At 41.9% G+C, this 22,470-nt stretch overlaps 3 protein-coding genes across 7 annotated transcripts in view; 2 read left to right on the top strand and 1 right to left on the bottom strand.

Moving 5' to 3' along the window:
• The window catches only part of mybpc1 (myosin binding protein C1), a 29,710-nt gene extending 22,224 nt beyond the window's left edge, over nucleotides 1-7,486 (top strand). For all 4 annotated transcript variants that reach the window (XM_054799979.1, XM_054799978.1, XM_054799977.1 and 1 more), the window contains 2 exons: nucleotides 69-255; nucleotides 6,762-7,486. In XM_054799979.1, the coding sequence (XP_054655954.1) occupies nucleotides 69-255; nucleotides 6,762-6,859 (285 nt within the window). In that variant the 3' untranslated portion in view covers nucleotides 6,860-7,486. The remainder of the gene's footprint in view (nucleotides 1-68; nucleotides 256-6,761) is intronic.
• Nucleotides 7,487-8,176: 690 nt separating this feature from the next.
• chpt1 (choline phosphotransferase 1) lies at nucleotides 8,177-20,039 on the top strand. Its single transcript, XM_054799982.1, has 8 exons — nucleotides 8,177-8,748; nucleotides 11,489-11,636; nucleotides 11,714-11,855; nucleotides 11,926-12,010; nucleotides 12,173-12,304; nucleotides 12,376-12,534; nucleotides 13,270-13,395; nucleotides 17,471-20,039. The coding sequence occupies exons 1-8, from the start codon at nucleotides 8,509-8,511 to the stop codon at nucleotides 17,585-17,587; spliced, it is 1,149 nt and encodes a 382-aa protein (XP_054655957.1). The 5' UTR covers nucleotides 8,177-8,508; the 3' UTR covers nucleotides 17,588-20,039.
• Nucleotides 17,123-22,470, bottom strand: part of LOC129194687 (N-acetylglucosamine-1-phosphotransferase subunits alpha/beta-like) — a 27,716-nt gene continuing 22,368 nt past the window's right edge. The window contains exon 21 of one of the 2 annotated variants that reach the window (XM_054799981.1): nucleotides 17,123-22,194. In XM_054799981.1, the coding sequence (XP_054655956.1) occupies nucleotides 22,123-22,194 (72 nt within the window). In that variant the 3' untranslated portion in view covers nucleotides 17,123-22,122. The remainder of the gene's footprint in view (nucleotides 22,195-22,470) is intronic. The other variant, XM_054799980.1, reaches the window with a different exon arrangement.

Here is a 22,470-nt window from a genome sequence, read left to right as displayed (position 1 = left end):
CAGCTGGCCTGCAAACGTGAGCGTGGTTGTTATCGTCCTGGTGATGATGTTTGTGTATCCACCTGCAGCCCAAAGTGACCTGGATGAAGAACAAGATAACCATCCTTGATGACCCGCGATACCGCATGTTCAGCAACCAAGGAGTGTGCACCCTGGAGATCAGGAAGCCCAGCCCTTACGATGGCGGCATGTACACCTGCAAGGCCATCAACGACTTAGGAGAGGCCCAGGTGGAGTGTAAGCTGGAGGTTAAAGGTCAGTGTGGAACCGTAAGAGGCTACTGTATTAGTCTGGCACCTCTTTGAGTCTTTGGTTTCTCCAAGCTGAGATTTATGTCTTCATGCAAGTTAAAACATGCAACATAATCAATAACTTATCAATAGTGTAAAGCGGGGGTCTCAAACAATTTGCCTGGGGGCTGCTGCAGGTAGCGTCTGGGCCGCATTAAATATTAAATCTGGGATCCCCTTTCATCTGACTAACTTGTCAACAAACACCAACGGAAGCTGTCACAAGCATGAGCTATGGTGAGCCATAAGTGATAAAAAATATAATGCTGTGGCGCTCTTGAGTTCCCCAAGAGATGGTCAGAGGCACTTCACCTTGCTTAAGGAAATTGTGTTGGCACCGCATTTGTAGTTAGTGTTGTGGCTAGTGACCCTGCTGTCATTTCACAGTGTGACCAGCTCACTGTGAGTTCAGTGTCAGCCATTTTGCCCAACTAAAGAGCTGCTTCCTTTAAGCAAGCTGAAGTACCTCAGTCCATCTCTTGTAGGACTATAGCTTGTCACAATATTGTATAATATACAGTGTTCCTTCGCCCTATTGCGATTCGCCATTTGTGGCTTCACTGTTTCGTGGAATTTTTTTTAGTGCTTCATTTTTTTTTTTTATAACAACGTATGAACGCAGTTACAGGCCGAGCCTGGCCCTTTAAGAAGAATTGCATTGTGGGAACTTCAGTGTCTCTCCTCCCTCACTCGTCTGTCTGCACCGCCCATTGTTTTCTGCGTCCTGATTGGCTGTAGACCATTGTCAATCAATCACCGTGGTGCCGCCCTGCGTGTCTCCTGTGTCATTGCTAGGTTGTTTGCTAGCTTGTAAATGAAACTTCGGTTCAAAAATATGTTTTAACAAGGATGCAAAAATTCTCCAGTACAGCGGAACAGCGCCAGGACGAAAAGGCATAGGTGAAAAAATACGCATGAGTTACTTAATAATTTCTTTTGCCCTACCTGTAGGTTGATCATTAAAATTCAAAGGAAGGTTTGAACTTCTTTGAGAGTGTTTAAACAAGAGACACATGTGATAAAATGTTAATGTCTGTCTGAGAAAAGTGTATAAAGTGTGTGGTAATGGGTTTTACAGCCCTAAAACATACAATCTTTGTAGAAAAATTAAGTTGGCTACTTTGCGGATTTCACTTATTGTGGCCTATTTTGGGAACCTATCCCCGCTCTATTGTGGTTTTTCCAAAAGAAATTAATAAATGATCACAGTTTTGTGGTTGATTACAGCCTATTAGTAGTAAAAAATATGCATATTTAAGCAAATGGTGAGTATTATTGGCCAAAATTAATACTACATATCACTTGCATTTCAATATGTTTTGATTAATAATAGACCATAGTCTACCACCAAACGGCCATCACTAATTAATTTCTGAAAAACCGTGGTATAGCAAGGGAGCAATACTCAAACCGCAATATTGCGAGGGACGACTGTACATATGAATTGCCCAGGGTTACACTAAACTTTGATGTCAAATAGAGGGCCTCAGAATAAGAGTGTTTGAGACCCCTGGGTGGAAGGTAAATAGCTTTGGGGGGACCAATTCAAATGGGGTGCCAGTGTGTGTCATGAGTACTGTGGAAATTGCAAAGGACTGGCCTGTAAGGACATGTAAGTATCTGTTCTTTTTTTGTTCCAATGATCAATTAATATCCTTAAAGGGTCCCTGACATGATTGATCAACTTTGCTTAAATATGTTATATATTGTTTGTAATTATGTTCTACAATGTTACATTTTTTAAATTGAGCGGTAAATTCGCAGAAATGACATTTATAGTTGATGGTGCCAGCCATGACGAGCTAGCTCTCGCTGTTCAGCCTCATTTCCGGAAGTGACGCCATCAGAGTACTATCACTCAGCTACACAAACAAAGCGGTGTACGAGACAGAGGATGTTTACAGTGATTATAGCCAAGATTTGAGTGATGTCTCAATAGTTTTCGAGGCGAAAAGAAGGGAGAAACATTTGCAGAAGAGCTAGAGAACTTGCAGAACATGGACTTAAGCCTTAAGACATGGAGATGAAGATCGGTCGCCTTCAAAACACAGAATGGTAAGCGTACCTTACCCTGGAGTTGCTTATCCTTCAATTATTGTTTTAAATCGGCTTCTTAATGAGCGGAAAGGGATCTTTGTAACTTCATTTATTTTATATTTTGTCGCCATCGTAGCCACACTCGTAGCCCCACAGTAAACATACATGTCGATGTTTATACAACATGTATAATGCTTTCCAGCCTTGTCACTATCATGGAATAGTGTTTAGATGACATTATGTAAACAAGAAATGACTTACTCTATTCTGTGGCAACTTTGATGTCGTTCTTCTTGTCTTTTTTTCCCTGTGTACCGGCGGAATAGCATCCTTTTTCAAAATGCGTTCATAACGTACTTTCAAGCCAAATGTTTCTTGTAAAGGTGTTCCTTCATAGCAGTCATCAGTGAAAGGATCACTGCAATAGCGTCAGATGGGCGACAGATGTCTCGCCAAAGTTGCACAACTGCGACAAGCAACATTGCACCATTTCAGCAAATATGGTGCCTCATGTAGTTAATACTTTACACCAGGAGACGGAGGACATCTGTAACTTTAACCTGAGCAACATTTGTGGGCGTGGTTTTATGCAAAATGTAGGAGTTTATAGACTTTCAACCCTTGTACTTGCGGCAGCGAGTCCGCCCCTCACAGTCCACAAGCAGCATATACTTTCGCTGATGCTTTGCTTAACCATGTTTGGGGTGGCAAGAGGGGACGTGGTGGGTTGTCAAAACACCGATAATGGTGATGGGGGTAGCGGGAATGTAAAAAAAACCACAAGAGAATAGCGGCATACCTGGCAGTATCTGCGGGAGAGTAATCGACAAAAAACTAACTGCTAAGTGATAGATAAGACAAGACCTGAGAATACAATGACCTGGATGGATGATGATATTCCCAGGCATAAGAGATAGATAGATACTCTGTATCTGTCTATGTCATAATAGCGATATATAATAGCGGTTGAGGCAGCAGTGGTGTTCAAAATCCCGCTGTAAGTGACGTGACAAGTGAATCAGACATTTTGATGAGCTGCTATTGTGGATACAGGGACTGATGATTTTTCTAATTTACAGTATATTTACAGTATATTTTGAAAAAGAAAAAAAACATTGAGCAGCAACACAACATTTTGCATGACTACTATTTTGATGAAAAATATACTGAACCATGTCGACCATGTACGTCGAGAAGCGTTTGTTTACTCTGCTTTAGCTGAGAGATGACGCCACAAAGGCTGAACTGCGAGAGCTAGCTCGTCATGGCTGCCACCATCAACTATAAATGTCATTTTTGCAAATTTACCATTAATGTCAGGGACCTTTTCATATGTTCTTCTGATCTCGACATACTAGTGTATATTACTGGCCTTCACATAGTCAAGTGTGTGAATGAAACCCCTGATCAAGCTAACCTGACTGATGTACTTTCTCCTGGTGAAGCATACAGTAGCAGATGCCTGTATTACCAATTTAAACAAGCTAATGTTAGCTCCATCAAAGTGTTTTACGCCCTATCTGATGACACGTGTCCATCACCACAACCTTCAAAGGCCTCCCATCTTTCCCATCCTCACTACTTTGACACGTTGCAATGTTTTTACCAGCGACTATCCCTCGTTAACTCCTTCATATAAAAAGAGTTCAGTAACGGTATTCCCCGGTGCGCACATATAACCCCACGTAAACATTTATGTTAACCCCTCTTCTCTTCTCTCTCCCCCAGTCCACACTCAAGAATCATGAATATGTTTGTTCTCATATAAGGTAAGCTTTCATATGGATTTGGCATATGAAGCTTATGTCATTCATTATTCCTAACTGTCTGAGTTGGGTGGGAGCGCGGGCCGCTATTCCTCGCAGGAACGCAGCCAAAGAATGCCAGCCATTAACGTGACAGGATTTGCATGACGCCTCATAGGTGGACTACTTTGTTTTGTGTATTTTCACTGGTTGCCATATTGTGAGTGTTTTGCGCGCGACCTGAGGTGAGTACAATATTTTAGTGGCTAAACTGGAAAATTTGTATAAACTTTTAAGACTTTTTAAGGATTCTTTCTGTGCTTCTGTGCCGGATGAGTATTTGTGCAAAGCGGCTATGTGTGTATTGTTTCAGCATAAAAACAGAGCCCGCTTTGCGTCCCTTTTTTTTTTTCCAAGCCTCAGCAGACGCAGATGGTGTCCCAGTTCAGTCCTACTTTGTTTGGAGCACTTTAAAAAAACAAGAGAGCAGCCAAACACACTCTATCTCACATTCTTCACAATGCTCACTCTTACCTTACATGACGTGCACTTTCTCAAGTGTAAAACTAAGTTAAGCCCTCTCAAAACTATGGATGCTCAGATCAATCGGCCACTGATTAGTATCGGCCGATTTCCGTTAAAAACAAGTCATGGGTATATGCCGATAAACGCCTTTCAAAGCAGATCACAAACATCAATGGGTGTGCGGCGGCAAACCCTACGTGTGCGCTGTGTCACGTAGGGTTGCCAACGCCCGTATTGAGCCGGCAAGGGACGCACTTGTCAAAACTAGTCTGTAAAACCTCAACGGCGTCAGTTTGATGCCATCGTGTTTGATCGCTCCCTTATCAAACCTATTGTTGTTCAACTTTTCTTGCATCTTTCTTTACACGCTTTGGCCTTTGAAAACCGCCTGCCTCACATTGCCCGCGCCGGGGCTCCAACACAGGACCTTCGGGATGGGAGACGAGAGCGCTGACCGTTGGGCCAAAAGCCTGGACTGGTGGCCAGCCAATGGCAGGGTGCATATAGACAAACAACCATTCACACTCACATTCATACCTATGCACTATTTAGTCTCCAATGAAGCAAACATGCATGTTTTAGGAATGTGGGAGGAAACCGGAGTACCCGGAGAAAACCCACACACACACGGGGAGAACATGCAAACTCCATCTCCTGACTGTGTGGTCAACATGCTAACCACTCGGCCACCGTGCGGGTGACAAGGGCCAGCACTACTGATGCTGAAGGCCCTAGGGAGATTACATTGACATGGCAATACATAGAAGCTGAAATCTGATTGGACAAAAAAAAAAACGAACATGAGGAAATGTAATATACACGTTGTGGAAGCAGTGCAGCCAGGAGACCTGCTCCTAAATGAAGATAATCAAGTGTTGGGAATAAATGAATACAGTTTCATGCAGCAAATATTACAATTGAAGTTGTACATTTTGTGCTTCTAATAGTGTCCTAACTTTTTCCAGCGAGGGCCACACAGTCAAAAATTAAAGGATGAAACTTTGCCACTTATTTTGTCAAGCAACACATGTAGATATGCTTAGAAGTTATATACTGTACATTTCAGCTCTGTCATATAGGTGAAAAAGCCTATTATTAATATCAACGTCACTCTTTTTTCCCATTTTTGCTTTTGTTTAAAAAAAAAAATTGCCAAGTCTATTTCTTCTTAAATAATTTCCTTAAATGTTCTTCTTGTAATATTATGACTTTACATCCATAATGTTTTGAGTTGATTCCCATATTCTAACTTTTCCCCCACCCTAATTTTCCAAAAATTACTTCATTTTGTTTGTTTCTCATATTTAAAAAAATATTTCAACTCTGCTACTAAAATGTATTATTTTCCGCTCATATTATACGTTAATGCTCGTAAAATTGCAACTTTTTTCCCATTATAATACTACTTTATTCTCTGAAAGTTACAAATGTTTTTCCCATGCTACTGTTTTTTTTAATTCTTATTTTCCAACTATTTCAACTTTCTTCTTGTAAATTTTAATCTCGTAATATTATGACTTTATTGCCATAATGTTTTCGCCAACCTAATTTTCAAAAAATTACAACTTTATTTTGTTTCTCATAATATTACAACAAAAATAACTTAAAAAAAAAATTTCAATGTGACTAAAATGACACTTTTATTTTTGGCATTATATTACAGCTGCAGAAAAATAATGGATTTTTTCTTTAATATTTAAATTTAATGCGACTAAAATTATGTTATTTCTCCTCATAAAATGATGACATTATTTTTGTAAAATTTCTACTTTTTCTATGTAAATGACTACTTTTTTCCCTTCAAATTTTGGCTTTATTCTTGTGAAACTACTGCTGATTTTTCCATTTTTTTTTTTCTTTATAATTTGACTTGGGCCAATTAAAAAAAAAACCAGCCCGCACCGCACACTCCTATATGATGTGTTTAGGCCAGCAGAGAAGGTTTTGCTGGCCTTGACGGCACACCACTGATTGAGCAAAATAATTAAAGATGATACCAAACCCAAAATGGGAACAAGCCCACCTTGAGGCTTCCAGAAGATGAATATGAACAAGGACTGAATTGGAACACCCTAAACCTTGCGCACGCTTTCTCTCTCTCCTTGTTTCCATCCATCTGTCCCTGCCGACATGATGACGAGTGTCCCCTCTTTGCCCCCCCCAGGAGGGTTTACCTTCTACGAACTCATGCAACGCGGAGTGCCCCTTCATCTGATTGACAAGTACATGAACGAGACGAAGGTGGTGGAACAAGACAAGTAGTAGAATGGAAAGGACAGTGAGACTTGCTTAGCTTTTTGCTCAAATGTGCTGCCGCTAGCGATGTCCCTCGTCTCTCCCCAGAGGCCAGCATCGGTGGGTGAAGGTGTGGGTTGAGGGTCAGTGGTCTGTCATGTGGCATGCTGTGTCACATTCTTTGTTTTGTACGTCTCAGTCAGCTCAAATGCATGTCTGCAGCTTTTTTTCTTCATTTGATTAAGCGTGTAAACAAAATTATCACAAGCAGCGGCGCATTACATGTTATTTTTTTGGGAAGGGGAGTGCTTGGTGATGGTATATTTTGGGGGCGAGTGTGGCAATAAGGAGTGTATAAACAAATGTTTGGTGTTTCTGTGGCGACTCTGAATTTCTAAATGGCAAGAAAAATGAAAATAGACTCAAGTCATGTTATTGGATGTGTTGTAGACTGATCTTACGATTTATGATCATATTGTTCAGAGAGAAAGCGGATTAAAAAAAATGTAGTTTTGTCTATTTTCTGCATGAACTGTTGTCCGTTTTGGATTCATATTTGTATTTTGAGCTATGATGGAGGCTCACTCACGTGCGCATGTCTTTGTCCTTGTAATTATGGCCCATGGATTACAATAAATGGCAATTTTAACTATGGCACTGTTTCTGGGCATCTATTGTTTGAAAATACTATTATAAAAGCGCCAGTCTTTTACTGCAATGTGGTTTACACTTTATCACTAAAACGACAGGATAAAAACAAGACATATTGAACCGGCTAAAGATTTAACAACTATAGTGAATAAATTAAATACATATATCTGTGAAATTAAGAGCTATATTGTAGTGTGAGAATACGTCACTTTTGCGAGATCTCTCAACACCGTTTACATTAAGAGCATTGCATTTCCGCTCCTTCAGTGTTCAGAGCGGATGTTTGCGTTGAAAAGTCAAATTAAGAGCAGCACATTGGTTGGTCATCTGCTATGACTGTTTACTTATAGGACAAGCAGTGCACACAAGTGAAAGAATCCGATGTATTGCTAATCAAGGCATTTACTTTCGAGTACCAGTACTCAGATGTGTTTCAACCAACACCTAGCTAGGACCGAATGTTAGCATTTTATTTTCAAAGACGAACCAAATAACTATCACGGAATCGAAAACTTGTTCCTATAGTTACAGTATCACTTCATATCGCTAAAATTGTGCAGTAAGAGATGTGGAAATTCAATTATGCATTTCCACCCGATTTTCGCTACGTGGACGCCAGCTACAACCGGAAGTGTGTCCTGTAGCTTCACATAGTTTTGAGAGCTCTCGCGTCATCAGTTTTTACCCTCCATGTCCCCTTGGAGGCACCGTACTTTCCCCCCAACTTAGCTAGCATCTCTGAAAGAAATAACCCATATTAAACTAATTAGCAGCGTTTTAGAGCAGTTAATTTCCTATTTCCTTTGCTTCCCTTCCGCTCGAGACGCAACTCGGTCAGAAACGTCATCGCCACCATTTGGTTCCGCTTTGAGATGGCCTAGTACACTCACCTCCCACTAAAGGCCAAATGCGGTGCTATGTTTCGGGCTTGGCCGAGATAAGGTATCCGTATCTGAACCTCTGCCCCCGGGAGGCTTTGCGAGTTTGTTGACGGTCTATTTTAGGTGTCGCCGCGTCTGGAAACGATGGCCAGTATCCTGTGGCCGGAGCCGCTGTCAAGCGCGCAGCTGAAGCGGCTGGAGGAGCATAAGTATAGCGCCTCGGGTCGGTCCCTTCTGGAGCCGCCGTGTCAGATCTACTGGAACTGGCTGGTGCAACAAATACCGACATGGGTCGCCCCGAACACATTGACTATCGTGGGGCTGCTCGTCAACATCGTCTCCACGCTCCTGCTTGTGTATTATTGTCCCACGGCCACAGAGGAGGTGAGTTGAAGCGACCTTGGACAAAGTTTCTGCACGGAGACTCGGCGAAACTACATCCACACATTGCGCAATTTTACGTTTTCATGGCTGTTGGCAATATGTGCACGCAAGAAAGCGGTTAAAAGAACCCATCGTATCAATCAGACAAGTTTGATTGTGCGTTCGGCATTGATATGATCAGTTGAGAAGCTCCACATCTTGTGTTTATAGCTGCTACGGGTAAACAAGTGCCAAATGAGTCTCGAGTGATCGATTCTCGACGAGTAGATGAAGCTATTAAATGATTTGTTATACAAGGCAGCACAAAAGCCGAATTGTAAAGGAGTATTTTGCATTGGACTATATTGTACATGACAACAAGTGTTAAATCAGTGACTGCTCTATGGAGGCGTAGCGTGAGGCCTTTCTGGTACATTCTTGCAATGTGGACCTGTTGTTGTCTGCCAATCATCGATCATGTGCTGCTCGCAAACACACCGCAATGAGGACGACAACGCCGCTCTTGTTTATTTATTGCATCTTGCAGCATCTAGGAAAGGAGGCTGACAGCTTTAGCATCAACTTTACCAACAGTCAAGTTTCCTTTCACCTTAGCTGACGTCACTAATCCGGAAGTTGTCACGGAGATTAACCTGTCCAGCCAGTAGGTTGTGATTATCAAGGAATCAAAGTCCACACTTCCAGCAGTGCAAAGACTGAGATGCAATCAACCTTATCCAGGTTAACAAGTAAGATGGCACATGAGGAACTGATACAGGTTATATAGCACAAATAAAAGTTATTTGCATACATTATCAGCATTGTTCAGTGTCTGAAGTTATGAACAAATTATTTAAGAAGAAAAACAAAAAACCCTACAAGAAAAAAAAGTCAAAACATTAAGAGAAAAAACTTGTAATCTAACGAGAAAAAGTTGTAATTTTATGAGAATAATGTTTTAATTATGAGGAAAAATAATGTCATTTATTAGTATAAAGTTTAAATATTAAAGAAACATTTGTTTTAAAAGTTGGAATATTATGATAAGCGCACAAAACAAGTGTGAATGAATAAATAATAAATGAAAAAAGTTGCAATTTTTTTAAAAATTAGGTTGCGGAAAGAGCTATAATGTTACGTGAATGAAGTCAGAATATTATGGGAATGAAGTCGTAATTATGAGAAGAAAATTTAAAAGAACAAAATAGTTGGAGAAAAAAACGGCAGCAGAAATAGTAAAATACCCCAGCTGTAATAAAAAAAAGTTGCCATCAAGAGATCATGACAGCATTTTTGCCAACATGTTGACTTTTAAAGGTTGTGCTCTCGAACCTTTGATTTCACTTTAATGCTTCTTTGCAATAAATTGTTTTTTGTCTCACTCCCATTTCCTCTTTTTGCATTTTGAAGCTCTACTTCACATGTGTCAAACTGGTGCCCTGGAGGGCCGAGACGCTGCAGGTTTTCTCTCCAACCAGTTTCTTCAGCAGGTGATTTAATTGATGAGCTCCTTCCCTCAAACTGAAGGTGTTGATCATTAAAATCACCTGTTTTAGTGACTGGCTGGAAAGAAAACCTGCAGTGTCTCGGCCCTCCATGGCACCAGTTTGACACCCCCGCTCTACTTAGAACCTCCTTATGGGGTCCCTGACATGATTCATTGACTTTGCTTAAATATGTTACATACGGTTTGTAATTATGTTCTACATTGTTGCATTTTTGAAAGCGAACGGTAAATTGGCACTCAGGAAAACAAACATATAACGGCGTACGAGACAGAGGATGTTTACAGTGATTTTAGCCAAGGTGTGAACGATGTGTCAATAGTTTTCGAGGAGGAAGAAACATTTGGAGATGAAATGGAGAACTCGCAGAACACGGACTTAAGCCTTAAGACGTGGAGGTGAAGATTGGTCGCCTTCAAAGCACAAAATGGTAAGTGTAGATGACTCTGGAGTTGCTTATGCTTAAATTATTGTTTTTAAATCGGCGTCTTAATGAGTGTCAAGGGGTATAATGGTTTGCAGCCTGGCTGCTATCGTGGAGTAGTGTTTAGAAGACATTACGTAAGCAAGACATGACTTACTCTCTTGTGCCAGCTTTGATGCAGCGGTCGTTCATCCTTTTATGTTTTTTTCCCATGTACCGGCGGAATAGCATCCCTGCTCAAAATGCGTTTATACCGTACTTTCAAGCCAAAGTCTTCTGGTAAAGGTGTTGCTTCGTAGCAGTCATTATTGAGATGATCGCCGCAAAGAAGAGAACTCGAGGTGAGCGTCCATCTGTATCTCGTTCTCTGCACTTGCTTCATCCATTGTTGTCTTAAAGCTTCCTCTTTTGGAAAAGAAAACAAGCTTACGGCTATCACTTGGAGACTGTGAACATCCAGCAGCAGCACCACGTTTTGGCATGACGACTATTTTGATGAAAAATAAACCGAACCAAGTCGACCATCTACCTCGAGAAGCGATTGTTTACTCTGCTGCACCTGAGAGGTGTCACCCTGATGACGTCATTTCCGGAAAGGAGGCTGAGGGTAGCGCTGCGAACTATAAATGTAATTTTTACAAAATTACAAAAACATAATTCCAAACAATATATAACATATTTAAGCAAAGTTGATCAATCATGTCAGGGACCCTTTAAAATCCAACAGTGGCCCCTGCAAGCTTCCCCCCAGTGGAAAAAGACACCCATGGGTTTAATGAGTCCAACCAGAGTAAGATTTAGTAGTATTTCCTATGATGCCTGTCCCCCTCAGGCTCCAGCATGGGTGTTCATCCTGAGTGCGCTGGGTCTCTTCATGTACCAGTCTCTGGACGCCATCGACGGCAAGCAGGCCCGCCGCACCAACAGCAGCTCTGCCCTGGGCGAGCTCTTCGACCACGGCTGCGACGCCGTCTCCACAGGTTGTGGCACAAAATTGTCGACGGGTGGTCAGCGCCGAAGGGTGCGGGTGATTTAACGAGATGATGTCGTGTCGCAGTGTTTGTCGCCGTGGGTACGTGCATCTCCTGCGGCATCGGCAGATACCCCCACTGGATCTTCTTCTGCGGCTTCATCGGGATGTTTATGTTCTTCTGTGCCCACTGGCAGACCTACGTTTCCGGAACCCTGCGTTTTGGCCTGTGAGTCCCCATTTGTTTGTGTGTCTGAATGCTTGCCCGCTTCACTGGTGCGTCTTCTTCCTCATGGCAGGGTGGACGTCACTGAGGTGCAGTTTGCCATCATCACCATGTACCTGATGTCCGCGTTTGGGGGGGTGAGCCTCTGGCAAAGCACGGTAAACTCAAACCTAACATTTCATTCATTTAGCAGCGCACTGGACCACTTTTTGGCACTGATGAGCCAAGAAGAAAGTGGTTCCAGCATTGGTTCTCCTTCAGTCTTTCCTGTATTTTTATGTATTTGTGGCTTCCTGCCAAATGCTGTCCCTGTGGTGAAGTTGCCCATCATCGGACTGAAGCTGTACGCCTTCCCCATCATGGGCATCATCGGAGGGGCCCTCTACTCCTGCCACAACTACTTCCACGTCATCTTGAACGGCGGGGTCGGTAAAAACGGCTCCACGGTGGCGGTAAGCGCTGTAAAAGCTTGAGGATTCCGGTGAAGGTCAGCGACGGTGCGTGTAACAATCGTGTCTGGCAGGACACCAGCGTGCTGAGTCCAGGCTTGCACATCGGCCTCATCCTCACGCTAGCCTTCATCATTTTCAAGAAGTCGTCAAGCCGGCTGTTGGAGCATCACCCCTGTCTCTACCTGCTGGCCTTCGGCATGGTCATCTCCAAGATCTCCAACAAGCTTGTGGTAGGCTCCCATTGCATTTTCACCTCCGCCCAGCGTAGCGTAGCACCGAGGTTATGTTTTTGCTGGCGTTTGCCTGTTTGTGTTCAAAATAACTTGAAAAGTTCTGAACGGATTTGGATGAAATTTTCAGGAATTGGCGGAAATGGGATATGGAAGAACTTATTAAATTTTGAGGGTGATCCGGATACGATGATACTATGCAAATGTTAGCATGCCAGCAATGCTAACACCTAGCATGTTAACATTGCTAGCATGCAAATATTATCATAATAGCATTTTTAGCCGTTTCCATGGGTAGACACTTAGATGAACACTTAGCACTATCATGTTACATGTTAGCATTTCTAGCATGCTAACATGACCATCCTAGCATTTTGTGCGATTTTCATGAATATAAACTTAAGCAGAAAATTTGCAATATCATGCTAAGTGTTAGCATGCCAACGTTAGCATTGCTAGCATGCAAATATTAGCATAGTAGCATTTTTAGCCGTTTTCATGGGTAGACACTTATATGAACAATTAGCACTATCATGTTAGTTGTTAGCATTGCTAGCATGTTAACATTAGCATAGTATAATTTACATTTTTTTTCATAAGTATACACTATTATGGTAGGTATTAGCATCCTAATGTTAGCATTGCTAACATGCTAACATGACCATACAAGCATTTTTTTGCGATTTTCATGATTATGAACTTAAGCAGACAGTTTTGTTTTTTTTCCTCCCCGAGGTGGCGCACATGACAAAAAGTGAGCTGCACCTCCCAGACACAGCCTTCATCGGCCCGGGCCTCCTCTTCCTCAACCAGTACTTCAACAGCTTCATCGATGAGTACATAGTCCTGTGGATCGCCATGGTGAGTGTTTGCCTTCGCACTTGACACACTCCCTCAACGGCGTCAATCAAAAGTCAGCCTCGTTAAAGTTTGGAGCGAAAAATAATCTTGCAAGACCGGGAAAAGTCGTTACACCTGAAAGACAAGACACTGTCCCACCAGTTTACACAAACTGATTAGACACATGAATGCTAACCTTACGTGCGTCTCTACACAGCCTTCCAATTTTCCAATTTTATGCAACTACAGTGGTGTGAAAAACTGTTTGCCCCCTTCGTGATTTCTTATTTTTGTGCGTTTGTCACGCTTAATGTTTCAGATCATCAAACAAATGTAAATATTAGTCAATGACAACACAACTGAACACAAAATGCAGTTTTTAAATCAAACTTTTTATAATTAAGGGAGAAAAAAATCCAAAGGTACATGGCCCTGTGTGAAAAAGTGATAAATGAAAAGTGTTAAACCATAACCGAGATTAATTGAGATCTATCAGTGTGGAAAATGTTATAAAGCCATTTCCCAGCTTTGGGACGCCAGCCAACCACAGTGAGAGCCGTTATCCGCAAATGGCCAAAACATGGAACATTGGTGAACCTTCCCAGGAGTGGTCGGCCAATCAAAATGACCCCAACAGCGCAGCGACAAAAGACCCCACAACAACATCCAAAGAAGTGCAGGCCTCACTTGCCTCAGTTAAGGTCAGTGTTCATGACTCCACCATAAGAAAGACACTGGGCAAAAACGGCCTGCATGGCAGAGTTCCAAGACCAAAACCACTGCTGAACAAAAACAACATTAAGGCTCGTCTCCATTTTGCCAAAAACATCTTGATGATCCCCAAGACCTTTGGGAAATACTCTGTGGTCTGACCAGACAAAAGGTGAACTTTTTGGCATAAAAGTAACACTGCATTTCATCATACCAACAGTAAAATATGGTGGTGGTAGTGTGATGGTCTGAGGCTGTTTTGCTGCTTCAGGACCTGGAAGACTTGCTGTGATAAATGGAAGCATGAATTCTGCTGAAGGAGAATGTCCGTCCATCTGTTGGTGACCTCAAGCCGAAAGCAACTTGGGTTCTGGAGCAGGACAATGATCCAAAACACACCAGCAAGTCCACCTCTGAACAGTCTTCCTTGTGGGTGGAATTCCCCCACGCAACACAGCGTGAGCCGCAGCGGCGAGACACCCTCTCTCTTTATGGCGTGCTCTCCCTCCAGCAGATCCAAATCTTTAGAGCAGTTGAAAAATGTCAAGAATGTACATTTTGCACTGTTGGATCTTAAGGAGGCTCGAAGTACAGACTCAAAATGCGTGAAATAGGCTGATCATCAGCTGATCAAAGGTTTAAGAGCACAGGCGTTAACCCTTTAGGCGACAGTTTTTTCAAGAAAAGGTCAGTTTTGACATGACTACTTCAAAAGGTTGTAGCTTGAAAATGGCTTGAGAGAAAAGGCGTACTGTAAATGAGAAATCATCAGTCTGCGATGGGAGTAAATTCACTTCTCTAATTTGCATATTATGGCGTCACCAGGCTCATCAAAATGTCCGATCCACTTGTGATACCCTTCCTCATCTCTCAAGCAAACCCAGCCGTCATCGTCGTCTTTCCAGCGGGATCTTGAACACCACTGCTGCTTCCTTCGCTACTAGTAGTGTATTTTCTGCTGCGGATTCGACCGCGACTACACCTTCAGTATTTCTCCTCGTGCATTTTAGGAGAAACATATGAGAAATAGTTTTAGACAAAATAGAAGCTAAAACTAGAGAAGCACTCTGAGAGCGCAGACCTCCGCCAAGCACCATAGTTCCTCCCATATTGTGATTGACACCAAAATAATAACCCTACCTTTTTTGGATCAGTCTTTGATATTTTGTAGAACCTGTTGGTAACTTGTCTGTTTTTTGTGGATTTGGACACACAAATACCTCTCTCGCATTGTTAAAGAATCCTTTAGAAAAACCCTGGATCCAGACGGTGATGCGGATCACCCCCAAAATGTATTCAGTTCCTCCATATCCCATTTCCCACAATTCCTGAAAGTGTCATCCAAGAAGACAAAGACAAACAAACAAACAGATAAACGCCGGCAAATTCATAACCTTCACGCCGAGGCTGAGGAAATGAGGCTGAGATGAGAATCTCAAATTTGTCTTCCGAGCTGCAGAAGAGCAAGCTTTGAGCAGTAAAGTGTTCCTCTGGGACGTCCCCGAACACGATGCAGCAAATGTGCCGTTTGTGGACTCGCTGCCGCCAGCACACGGGGTTCAAACGAAAGCTTGCACAGAAACACGCCCACAGATGTCTGCCATCTCCTGGTGTAAAATGGTAACTACATGAGGCATCGTACTGTATTTGCCTCTATGGCTTGTTAAATTCAGCAATGTCGCTTGTTGCAATTTGGGTTAAAAGGCAAAATGTCGGCAAAAATGTGGATTGAATGTGATTTAGTGTCAGGTGTTCACACGGTCATCATCTCTTGATGGCAAAGGCAAAAAAGCTTTCTCTCTTTGAATGCGGTGGCATTGCTCGTGAGGCTCATGGAACCAAAAAGCCAAGCGCTAGACCCAAAAAAAAATCACCGGAGGATCCCATTGGCTGCCCGTCAAGACACGGGACCATCCTCAGCCCAAACGAAGGTTGTTACTGGTGCCGAGGGCAGTCCAAAGGGAGGGGGGATGCGTGCCATCAACTCAGAGGGGTGCGGAATCCTGACAGACAGATTAAGTTTAACAAAAAGGCACCAGGGACCGTCCCGCATCACGCTGCCTTTAGGGAACGTAGGAATTAAAACACTTTATGTAGGCTACGTGAGGTTGGAATGATGCTTCTTAAACATGTGAGTGTGAATGGAAAGACATGAAATGGTGGAAAACATGGCGGCCGACCAGCGGGAAAGAAAATCTGAACCTGAAACTGAAAGGTCTGAAAGAGGAGAGTAAAAAAAGATGAAAGAAACAGAAGCTCAAATATCAAAATATATGAAAATGAAAATCCATACTTTATCCAAAAGAGTTACCCGAGGGAGTCATAATTATATTTAACCCGAAAACTATTTTTGTGCACCTAATTTTGAATACACGCATGTATTTTTCAATCAAAACTTGACTTTAGTTTCAAGTAGTCATATTGTATTATTATGATTATTGTAATATTACAATGATTGTATTTTAACTTTCATGAATACAAAAATAAATATCTATTCAACTATTTCATGTAATTTAAAATATTTGTTTTTCAAAATAAAATTTTCAAAATATCTGTATTTCAAAATAAAATATACTTCCGACTATCAGAAAATTCCATGAAATATTTATCTGATTGATATGCATTATTCAATGACATTAAATTGTATTTCAAAATAAAATATACTTCAGACCAGCAGAAAATTACATTCAATATTTTAATCTAATTCATATGCATTAGAACATGAAATTGTATTTCAAAATAAAATACTTCTACCAGAAAATATTGTAATATAAATATTTGAATATAATACTTTAATGTAATATGCATGACTAAATTGTATTTCAAAATAAAATATTTCCAACTATCTGAAAATTACATAACATTTTTTAAATCTATTTAATATGCATTACTCAATGACATTAAATTGTATTTCAAAATAAAATATACTTAAGACTAGCAGAAAATGATATAGTATTTCAAAATAATATACTTCTTTCAGAAAATTACATAATATTTTAATCTAATACACATTACAAAATGACATGAAATTGTATTTCAAAATAAAATATACCCCGACTATGAGAAACATTAAATATTTTAATGTAATATGCATTAGAAAATTACAGTAAATATTTTAATGTAATTTTTAGATATTCTGAAGTGTATTTTTTATTTTAAAATCCAAATATTTTGCATCTTCTTCCTTGGTACATACAAGTATGAACTGTTATTTTGTGCTCTGAGATGCATTCTGCACTTGTAATTGAGCGTATTTTTGTTGAAAAACATGCACGTGTTCTGCAGCTCATTTTTACTCTAAAAGTGGGTCGTAGGATGAGTTGATAAAGTCAGGCCTTCAAAATAATAGCACGGCAGTAAGGTAACTTGTTCCTTCTCTCCTCAGGTGCTCTCCCTTGTGGACTTGGTGCGCTATTGCACGGGCGTGTGCCTCCAGATCGCCGCCCACCTGCACATCCGAGTCTTCAGCATCACGCCACCTGGCCCCGCCCACCGCGACTGACAGCTTGCCCGGCGGGAGGAGGCGGGGGGAGACACAGACCTCTCCCCGCTCCTGAAAGCAGACGACCACGACTATGAAGATGAGCAGAGACCACCCACCCCCAGCCTCGACCAAGTGACCATCTCTACCTAAAAAAACAAAAAAAACTTGCCTCGCCCACCAAAGGAAAGTAACGCTTCAAAACATCCCCGAAAATAACTCAAATACCAAATTGTTCTCTTTTTTTTTAAAGCTTTTTAGCCAAAATGATTGAAATCTTTTCCGATCATTCAATAAATGTGACCAATCGGGGTTTGCGAGATGACAAAACAAAAAAGTAATTGAGGAGTGATTTCCAGCGAGGTGTTTTGTTTACAGGCTGGTCTGCAGGCGATGGGCGACCCCGACTTGATTTTGTTTTCATCTCATTGCCGTCGACTTCTGAAGCGTTTGACCGCGCGACCTGTTCTGCTTTCTGACATCTTCTCCCTTAAGGGCTAATTCTTTGTGATTGTACAGCTCACGTCGCCTTAAATCATTTGTCTTGTAATTAAACATTGTGAATATTCCAAAGCAAACACGTTTTGTACATCTTTTCCACTCGACACTGCAATACAGAACCTTCCCTTTTGTTGTCGCTTCCAGGAGAATCCTTGACTGCAATGATTGCGTTGTACTCCGGACAAACGCTTTTTCTTCTTTCCGCTTTACTATTTAAAAAGTCAAAGGAAAAGTGCACTTTTTTGGGGGGAGGGGATTTTGCCCACCATCCAGTCCTTATGTCTTTCTTTTCTGTGAGTTCTAAAGATATAAAAACAGGTAACAGGTAATTAATGCGGGTAATGGAACACACCTATTCCACATAGAAAGGCTGCTATTAAAACCCCTCCAACAAGGTTTAGTGGTTTTCTATCCGTGCTGTGAGCAGGTAGTAACAGCTACATTCATGATAACATGGAATACTTACACTATTTTGGGAACTTCCTTCCTTGGTGCGTTGAGTTCACATAGCAACATAGAAAGGAACGCTACACCTAGCGTCAAAACAAAAACACAGCAGCAGTGCCGGCAGCTCCGATATGTAGCGTTACCTTTGGCTAGTGGCCTGAGGCTTTGTGAGCGGGCGTGTGGTGAAGCTAGCCGGCTAGAAGCTGGCCCGTGTGGTGTGGCGAGGCGTCACTACGCCAGTAACGTAGTTCTTGGGCATAACAATGTTCATAATAATAATAATAATAATGTCGCTGTAGCTTGGTTAATATGCAGCTCACATTCTAGGCGGAGTAGGTGCATCTTGTCTGGTCACGTTTGCTGATATTATTTGGCTATGTTTTGCTGATATTGTTCTAACTATGCTTGCAGATACTTTTTGGGCTACATTTGTTTATATTCTTCTAGCTACGTTCGCTGATACTCTTGGCTACATTTGTGAATATTCTTTTGGCTATGTTTGCCGATATTCTTCTAGCTACGTTCGCTGATACTCTTTGCTACATTTGTGAATATTCTTTTGGCTATGTTTGCTGATATTCTTCTATCTTCACTGATATTCTTCTGGATCGGTTTGCTGATATTGTTCTAGTTATGTTTGCTGATACGCTTTTGGCTCATTTACTGACAATTTAGCTACCTTTGCGAATATTCTTTTGGCTGTGTTTGCTGATATTATTCTGTGTTCACTGATATTCTTCTAGCTACGTTTGCTGATGTATTTTTGGCTACATTTGCTGATCATTTGGCCACATTTGCTAATATTCTTTTGGCTATGCTTGCTGATATTCTTCTACCTGCGTTGGCACACACTGCAAGGTATGATGCCCAATTCGGATTTTTTGTTAAAATCTGCTTTTTTTACGTTCACATTACTGAATGATTCCATGCAGGAGATTAAGAAGAAAGAGGGCAAGAATTTTGGCTATGGCAGTTTGTGTAGAACTTGTTTATTTTTCATCTGACAAGAAGAAGGTGAGTACCTTTTATCCAAGCCTTGCACGGTAAATCACGCCTTTCGATGACGTATATGTCGTACTGTAAATATGCAACCTGACTCTTCAGACTGCAGAAGATGGGATACCTATTGCATTGATAACAATCAGAGTTGTACTGTTCACACTGACATGAAAAAATGAGATACAGGTCACATGTAAGCAAAAAAGTGCAAATGTAGCCTTACTTGCCTCTTTGTATCTGTTTTTAGATTTTTACAACGTACAGAAAAGAGCCGTGTGTGTTCATGTCTCACAGAGGGATTGTGGATGATGGGGCAAAATTCCCCCAAAAAGTGCACTTTTCCTTTAAATATGCTTTTCCTGGATTTGACTCTGGAAAATAGCATCTCACTATTCAGTTTCTATGTATGAAACTATGCATTGAAATGTACAACCTGCATTTTTCACTGTTCAGTAACAATTTTTAACAAATGCGTGTGTGTGGGAGAGAGGGGGCGTTTGTAATAAAAGATGATATTTTTCATGCATTTTGTTGTTTTTGGTCTTGATTGGGAAAAAAAAAACAAAACACAAAAGATGAACAAGGTGACATTTTATTTGACGTGGAAGATTGCGCCCAGCGTCACAAAGCGCTTGCATCCTGCGAGGCTGCAGTCGCTTTCAAATCAAAGTCAAAATAAGTTAAAGAGCGAGGCAAGGCGTCTGAATTTCAGACATTAGCGAGTCTGCCGAGTCCCACGGGGACGCGCGCGTGCGCACACAGACGGCTAAAAGCTTCATTATGCTACAGCGTGGTCACTACGGCATCCTGATCCTGTTCCAGTCGTCCCTCGTTTATCACGGCCAAATGGTTCCAGACCCGACCAAGTACTCAGTGTTAATATATTTAATATTTTCATAGTTAGAGCATAGAAAACCTGTTTGTGACTTTCTAAATCCGTTCTTTTAACATGATTAGAGCCCTGCAGACATGAAGTAACACCCTTATAGTCACCTTCACGCTCCTATTATTCATTGTTTACAGCACATTGCGCAACTTTTATGCTTCAGGGAGAAGAGACGGCCACCAGCTAGCTAACCAGTTAGCCCCAAATTTATTTCTTGTAAACTTAAAAAGACAAAAACTTATCACTTCCACACGGAATGGGAGAAGAACTTGTGGGATATGCCATGGCTGACTTCATGCAGTGTCACAAACAGCCATCATTTATTCATTTCTGAAAGAAGGCGATATAGCGAGGGACGACTGTATAGCACTACTGCTGAAAAGGTCGAGGGGGGGCAGCGTTTGCCTCAACTCGCTTTGACTAGCTGTTTAGCTTCCTGGGTTGTAGTGGTAGTGAACAATGGCGACTGAAGAGACATCCACATGGTTGTTGGAGCTGGAACTAATCACACGCTTAGCAATTTGCTACATTCTCTGGAGGGAAACGATGTACAGTGGAACCTTGGTTAGCATACGACCCCGTTAAGTAGTGATGTGCGGATCCATACTGAAATATCGATACTTCTGACACGAGCTCTTCGTGCACTGAAATCGATTCTCCAATCAAGATACTTTCAATACTTCATTCATTTGCGGTAATGTTTGTCTGAAATGTTTATCTGTTCAAACGTTGGCCGATCGTAAACAGAGCCATGTGTGAATTGTGAATAAAGTTTAAAAAATAAAAAACAACAAAATTTCAAAGTGTTCCCATCAGGCATTGTGTCTGAGCAACGCATTCGTTAGAGCGCTGCAATGACATTAGCCTCCCTCTGGGCTTCGGACTCAGGGTGCTCTGGCTCCCTCTACTGGACAGAGGCAGCATTGCAGCACCATCCACCATTTTCTATGCTCCTCCAATGCTGCCACTTGCAACTTTCTTTGGCTCCATTTAGGGTTATTTTGCAGCCGTGACCAAAAGAAAAGCAGAGACTTGAGGTTAGAAAGACTACTGAATTCCAAAAACAAGTCATGGCAAAACTGGAAGGTGGGGTCCCTGTTGGTATTGCAGTGTCACAAATTTATGACGCTAACCAAGGTTCCGCTGTACTAAAAAAAAAAAAAAAAAAAAAAAAAAGACGACCAATCACAGCTCTTGTTTTGCAAGTGCGCGTCACGCTCTGCCGCAGGCTTCGGAGGGGGAGGAGCGAGCCGGCGCCGTGACGCTGCAGCGTGATGAAGCAGGAAGAAAGCCACCGCATCCATCAAACCCATTTGTACCCATTTTAAAAGAAAGGGCGTTTTTTTGCCCCCCCAAATAACATTTATCTTATAAAAGAGGAGTCCAAGGTGGAATGAACATAGAAGGCACTTCAAGACCCCACGTTAAGGACACAACCAACAATTCTTTCAATTAAATAACTCCTTTAAAATCAAGTCTGAGCGAATGGGCGATTCTTCCTCATCCAATGCCGACACGCAAGATAAATGAGCAGAAATTGATGAACCTCAAACTCTGCGCAGGTCACGTTTGGAGTGTTTTGGGTCTCTGATGCCCCTGTGGCGGAACCATCACCGCCGTAAACATTGAGGACCTTTGTGTTCCTAACAAGGCTGCGTCCTCGTGGGTCTTCTCCATGGAGCAGGACGGGGGACGCAGGTAAAGATGACGAGGACTTCCTGGTTTAAACTCTCTCGGGGTTCTCCTCTGTGGTCACTTTGCGTCGGGGGAACAGCTTGCGCTTTAGGTGGATGAGCTGCAGGGAAACAGGGAGTGAAGTACGCAAGAAGACGAGCGTGAGGTAGAAATTTGACATCTGTGATCCTCCGACAAGAGCGAGCCGATCCAAACGGAGATTTAATATCATGGTGAAGATATCATCGGTTGTAGAGGAGGGACAAGCCTGACATATTCCAGTTTGGGGGTGGTGGGTGTGGTGGGGGTGGGTATATGTTAAAGTCATGGAGCTGTTACCTCTGTTTCACGCCGCCCACCCCACAGGAGACACCGGACACCGCTGGATTAAAGACTC

The sequence above is a fragment of the Dunckerocampus dactyliophorus genome, chromosome 15 (assembly GCF_027744805.1).
Source record: "Dunckerocampus dactyliophorus isolate RoL2022-P2 chromosome 15, RoL_Ddac_1.1, whole genome shotgun sequence".
Taxonomy (NCBI): Eukaryota; Metazoa; Chordata; class Actinopteri; order Syngnathiformes; family Syngnathidae; genus Dunckerocampus; species Dunckerocampus dactyliophorus.
This window is presented reverse-complemented; position numbering and strand designations above follow the sequence as displayed.